This window comes from Triticum dicoccoides, chromosome 2B (assembly GCF_002162155.2).
Source record: "Triticum dicoccoides isolate Atlit2015 ecotype Zavitan chromosome 2B, WEW_v2.0, whole genome shotgun sequence".
NCBI classification, from domain to species: Eukaryota; Viridiplantae; Streptophyta; class Magnoliopsida; order Poales; family Poaceae; genus Triticum; species Triticum dicoccoides.
In genome coordinates, this window is record NC_041383.1 from 779900789 (window position 1) to 779906903 (window position 6115).

Consider the following 6115-nt stretch of genomic DNA (forward strand, 5'->3'; position numbering starts at 1 on the left):
TTGCTGTTTTTATTATTTCAGACTACTAAAACCCATATCTACTATCTATTTTGCACTTGTATCACCATCTCTTCGCCGAACTAGTGCACCTATACAATTTTCCATTGTATTGGGTGTGTTGGGGACACAAGAGACTCTTTGTTATTTGGTTGCAGGGTTGCTTGAGAGAGACCATCTTCATCCTACGCCTCCTATGGATTGATAAACCTTAGATCATTCACTTGAGGGAAATTTGCTACTGTCCTACAAACCTGTGCACTTACAGGCCCAACAACGTCTACAAGAAGGTTGTGTAGTAGACATCAGACGCCTCAACTACGGGATCATCTCTCTCATCCCAAAGGTTCCTGGGGCGTCCGACATGCGTCAATTTCGACCAATCACGGTCATTAACGTGATCTTCCGGATTCTGGCTAAAGGGTACGCCAATAGGGTGACCCTGTTGGCCGACCGTGTGACGCATCCCAACTAGTCGGCTTTCATTAAGGGCCGTTACATCCTGGATGGGGTCCTAGTCCTTCATGAAATCCTCCATGAGGTCCGCTCCAAAAACCTCATGGCGGTTTTTTTGAATATTGACTTCCATAAGGCTTATGACACGGTTAGCTGGCCCTTCCTTCGGGAGGTCCTTCTTCGGAAGGGTTTTGACGACCGGTGGATCACACGTGTCATGCAAATGGTCACCTGCGGTCGCACGACCGTGAACATAAACAGTGAGATTGGCCCTTTCTTCCCCACCCTATGTGGGGTTAGACAAGGCGACCCATTTTCCCCGTTCTTGTTCAATATGGTCGTGGACGCGCTGGCATCCATCCTTGATAAGGCGAAAACCGCTGGCCATATTCGTGGGATTACTCCCCACCTCGCCGGCGGCTCCGGGATTTCCATTCTCCAGTATGCTGACGACACTATCATCATGGTTGAAGGCTCGGAGACGGATATCTCCAACCTCAAGTTCCTCCTTCTCTGCTTCCAACAGATGTCGGGCCTCAAGATCAACTTCAACAAGAGTGATGTGATGGTGATGGGATACTCCCCCGCCGAGTCTTTGGCCATTGCCAACAGGCTTAATTGCCGCATGGGCTCCTTCCCCACAACCTACTTGAGGACGCCCATTAGTGACTCCCGGCTAACCGTCGCAGACTTGCGCCCCTCCGTGGCCAAGCTCCAAACGTGCGTCGAGCCCTGACAGGGGAGGTGGCTGTCCAAAGCGGCCCGGACTATCCTCATCAACTCTTCCCTCTCCAGCCTCCTCTTGTTTCTCATGAGCCTCTATAGCCTCCACGAGACCCTTCACAAGTAGATTGCCAAGATCCAGTCCCGCTTTTACTGGGCGGGCGACAATGATAAGCAGAAGTATCATATGGTCAGTTGGCCTGACATTTGCAAGCCCCGGGAGCAAGGTGGCCTTGGTATCATGTGCTCTAAACGGATGAATATTGCCCTCCTCTCCCGCTGGCCTTGGCGAATCTCGCAAGGGCACGGTGGTCTTTGTCTTGACATCATCCGGAACAAATACTTGCGCGGACGGCCACTCGCCTTTTGCCAAAAGTCTGGAGGCTCTCAGTTCTGGCAGTCGATCGTCCAGCTTCTTCTAGTTCTCCGTATCGGGACCTCCATCTCGGTGGGCTCTGGAGCATCGACGCTGTTCTGGTTTGATCGTTGGGACGGAGACACCCCCTTCGCGGCTCGCTTCCCTGGCCTCTTCTCCATCTCCGTCGACCCCGTGATTTCTGTTGATAGGGCCCTTCTTGACTTAGGGCGCCTTGCTTTTCGGCGGGCCTTTGGCCCCATGGAGTCCGCCGCCTAGCGTGAGTTGCTTGACTGTGTTGCTCTCCACGAACCGTTGGTGGATGGTGGCCCTGACCTGGTGCGATGGCACCTTGAGCCTTCGGGCCTATTCTCCACCAAGTCGCTATACCTGGCCATCGCCCCATCTGCCGCCCCCCTCCCTCTTTTGATGGTTTGGTCCATCCGCCTTCCTCTGAAGATCCGCATCTTCATGTGGCAATGGACTCGCGGTCGGATCCCGTCCGGGGTGGTGGTGCGCAAGCGCAACGGTCCGGGTACTGGCATATGCCCGCTCTGTGGGGTTCCCGAAGACTCGAACCACATTTTCTTCTCCTGCGTTTCCGCCCAGTTCCTCTGGAGCTGTTTTCGCGAAGCGGTCGGTGGAGATTGGTGCCACACCAACTTCCCGGACTTATTTGCCGAACTCCAGATGTCCCCCGCGACTTCTCGCCACATTAGGTGGCTTGAGATTGGGGTCCTCGCCTGGACCCTCTGGACTGTCCGCAATAAGCTAGTGATTCAGCGCTCTCCTCTTCGTCGGTCTACCGACGCTCTCTTCAAACTCTCGGGTTTCTTGCAGCTTTGGCGGCCGCTTAGCCGCCCCCTGGACCGCGACGCCATCTCAACCTTCATCGCCGACCTCCGATCGATGGCCGTTCGCCTGTCGCCGCCGCCCCCGCCGCCTCCGCCGGAGCTAGACTAGGCGACATCTTCGTCCGGCGTGTTCTGTCCTTTTTTATTTCTGGGCTTGTTGAGTTGTGCCCTTAGCAGAACCTTTGTACTTGATTGTGAGACTTGGGTGTGTGCGTGTGTGTGGACTTGATTCTGTATGTGTGCTCTCTGGCGGTTTGCTTTATCTATAAAGTGGGGCGAAAGCCTTTTTTGGTAATAGTCTGAATGTTGTGTTCAGTGGTTGGCATGGTGGACTAACCACTTTGTGGGCGTCGGAAGATGTACTTTATGAGGCTGACTAGGCCCAGTTTCCACAGTGAGGGACTAATCCATGGTTAGGCATCATCAAACTTTGTGTGTGGTTGATTCTGATGAATATTGTTCACTGTCATCTTGTGATGGATAAGCATCAGATATATTTGGACCCCGGGCATCACCTCACACCTTGCCTAATGGACAAGCATAAAAAATTTAGGGTCCAAAGCTTCTAAAAGGGGCATTCTAGACGAATTTCCACTTAACAGGGTAATTAGTGTTACAAATGCATATCTAAGGGGTAAAATGTGGAATTCACTTGAATAATAACCTGAACATCCATTTAAGTGACGACACGAAAATTATTGATTGTTTTCCATTGATAACAGGTAACTCAAGCAAGTATGGAGACATGGAAACCTTAAACACGACAAGCAATCATTTCTGACATTTTATTTCATCTTTGTTTGCCTCACTAATTTGCTTCTAAAGAAAGATCGATCTTCAGTGATGGTCAACGCCGATCTACGAGGAGATGTCACCCTGGTCATCCATGCCATCGTCGTCGTCGGGGTTGATGGAGACCATCTCGAGGGCGGTGCCCCCTTTGGTGAACTCGAGATCGGCGCCGCCGTTGGCAAAGGCCTCCTTGCGCACGATGATGTACTCCGGCCAGGTGAGGGCGCGGTAGGCGGGCCTGCCACCGCCCACGACTTCCTTAAGCGGCCCTACTTTGGCGTTGGCGGCCGGGCCGAGGAAGTAGGCCAGCGAAATGCGCTCCCTGTCACGGTTGACGACGGCGCGGTGGTAAACGCTCCGGAAGCGGCCGTTGGTGAGGATCTGGAAGAGGTCGCCGATGTTGACGATGAGCGCTCCGGGCACGGCCGGCACCTCCACCCACCTGTCAGCCGGCGGCCCGTGCCGGAACAGGTGCAGCCCCGGGACCTGGCTCTGCATCAGGAGAGCGAAGAACCCCGAGTCCGTGTGGGCTTTCATGCCCAGCGCTCGCTTCGGATCAGGGCATTTAGGGTACCTGCATGCATGCAATAGAGTACACGTCAAACACGTGGAGACACGAGTAGCCGCTGGGAGTGTTGCCATTTGTACTACGTACCAGTTGAGGTGTATTGTCTCGCTCATGGTCTCGGTGAGTTTGTGCTCCGCCTCGACGCCGGCGATCTGCGGGCCGGTGAGCCCGAGCGCTACCAGGAACAGCTCCATCAGCTTGTCTGCCAGCGCGCGCATCTCCTTGTGGAACTCCTCCATCACGCCGCTGCACATCACGCGATTAACAGACGATGCAATTACCCCTAGCAAGTTAGATCTCTCGGGAATTAATTCATGGACACATACCAGAATTGGCTGTAGTCGTGGCCGGCGTCGGGCCAGATCTTGCGGAGTTCGGGGCGGAGGTTGGTCGGGCTCAAGGAGTAGCCCTCGGACCACATGGTCTTGGAGAAGTAGAGCGCGATGTGCGGCAGCCCGTAGCCGTAGGGGTCACCGCCCTGGCGCGCGGCGCGCATCTTGTCCGTCTTCGGCAGCGCAAACATGCCGGCGATCCCGGCCTCGACGCGCGCCAGCAGCTCTCTCGGCACGCCGTGGCCCTGGAGCAGGAACGCTCCCCATTGCTCCGATGCACGCGCCACCGCCTCTGCCGCGTGCGGATCCTGCATGTCCACCACCGGCACGGCGTCCTCCCCAGCCCCAACGCCGCCGTCCACCACCGGGTGCTCGTGCAGCCCCTCCCACGCGTGCGTCTCCGGCACCTGCCGCGCCGCCCCCAAGTCGAAGTAGTGGTTGTGCGGGTCCTTGTTCAGCTTCGACGGAGTCGGCATGGCGATCGATGCTGAACCACAATAGTCACGTTTGCTTGTAGAGCGAGTAGTAACGGGAGGAGAGAAGCACGAGGTTGTCTTGCAGTGTAGCGGTAGAACCGTCTACAAAGACAGACACAAATTCACATGTAAAGATTAATACGTCCAGAAAGACCTCTGGCAAAAAGGAAGTCCAAAGGTAGAAGCAAAAGATTTTTAAGGAAAAAAAGGTATCTTTCCACATAAGGTCCACATGTAAAGGTAGAAGCAGAAGTATTGTATATTACGTATATGTCAACGAGTGATTGTGTACAAACCAGGTGCTGGCTACCAAGATAGAAGCAAAAATACACGTCTAAATGGTTGGATTGCTGTGGACTGATCAACAGCTCTATACTGGTTCCCTAAAAAAAGCTATATACTGGTACTCTCTTCAATACGTGCATGCATCCTATCACTACAGAAAATACATATTTTGCCTTTTACAGGTCCACGACGAACAGAACATCGGCACATGTGGCGAACAAGTCATGGCACATGCCCTAAGGAAGGAGGTGAACAGTGCACACAATAAAGTTTGTTCGGCTCTAGTGGCAGAGCTAGTGGAGCATTTCATGGGGCAAAAGAGAAAATATACATGTGAGGAAAACAATTCCATGCACTTTCCTTAATCTGAGTGCCATCTCCTCAATGACGGATTCTGGAGAGGAAGACACTTCCATGCCGAATTTGGGGTGAATTACAGAGTTCTTGGCATGAACGAGAGGAGGATCCGGCGGGAAAGAAGAAAAACAACAATAGAATGGTCCGCTGATGAACGGGATGCATCCATTACTCGCTTGTTGCGAGCAGTAACAGCGCATAGATCTCACACAAACTCCACCCTCTCACGATTACATCATTTTCCGTTGGCCCTTGCCGACTTGTTTACGAGCACATATCAATCATTTTCCAAAAAAGAGAGAGTATAAATCAGCGAACATTCTATATGCTGCTAGATTTCTCAGAGAAAAATATATTTATTTTACAGGTATTGTATACTCAATTTTAAATAGTAGACACAACAAATGATCATGTTGCAAAACAATGTCACATTTATATGAAAAATACTCTTGAAATTTTTAAAAAACATTCTATGTTTCAAAATATTCCTATTATATATATTCTGAATAATATATTATTTTACTATCTTATAGAATCATTCTCAACATATGGCAATACATTCATCGGGTGCGGAGCCATCAGTGGATTCACTGTTGGCACTGGGTAAAAATAGAGTTTACGGACTCTGCGTTCTTCGCCGGGTCTTATTCTCGGCAACAACATATCATTGTCGTGTCCTTGTCTTTGCTGAGTGGTCCTCTCGGTGTACATGCGTTTGCCGAGTGTCTGTGATTTGACGCTCGGCGAAGAGCCAGACACCCGGCGTATATTAAAATTCCAGTAGTGAATATGGGATAAAAAAACTTGTAGATATTTCGATGCCCGGCTTATTCATTTCCTGGATTCGATAAATCCTACTGTCGCTATGATAGAAGTCCATATCTATATCCAAAACAGCAATGGCGGAGCTACGTTAGTAG

General features: G+C 51.6%; 1 protein-coding gene across 1 annotated transcript; it reads right to left on the bottom strand.

The window, feature by feature from the left end:
* Nucleotides 1-3066: 3066 nt before the first annotated feature.
* On the bottom strand, nucleotides 3067-4644 carry LOC119368770 (gibberellin 3-beta-dioxygenase 2-1-like). The gene is made up of 3 exons (XM_037633930.1): nucleotides 4072-4644; nucleotides 3833-3991; nucleotides 3067-3751 (listed from the first exon to the last, which is right to left on the bottom strand). Exons 1-3 carry the CDS (start codon nucleotides 4551-4553, stop codon nucleotides 3244-3246), a joined length of 1149 nt encoding a protein of 382 aa, XP_037489827.1. The 5' UTR covers nucleotides 4554-4644; the 3' UTR covers nucleotides 3067-3243.
* Between the last annotated feature and the right edge of the window lie 1471 nt (nucleotides 4645-6115).

Excerpts from the sequence above, each read along its gene's own strand:
- LOC119368770 (XM_037633930.1), bottom strand. The coding sequence starts at position 4,553 with ATGCCGACTCCGTCGAAGCTGAACAAGGACCCGCACAACCACTACTTC. Across the intron at positions 3,992-4,071 it reads CACGACTACAGCCAATTCTG|CGGCGTGATGGAGGAGTTCC; the intron begins GTATGTGTCCAT and ends CGTGATGTGCAG. Across the intron at positions 3,752-3,832 it reads GAGACAATACACCTCAACTG|GTACCCTAAATGCCCTGATC; the intron begins GTACGTAGTACA and ends GCATGCATGCAG.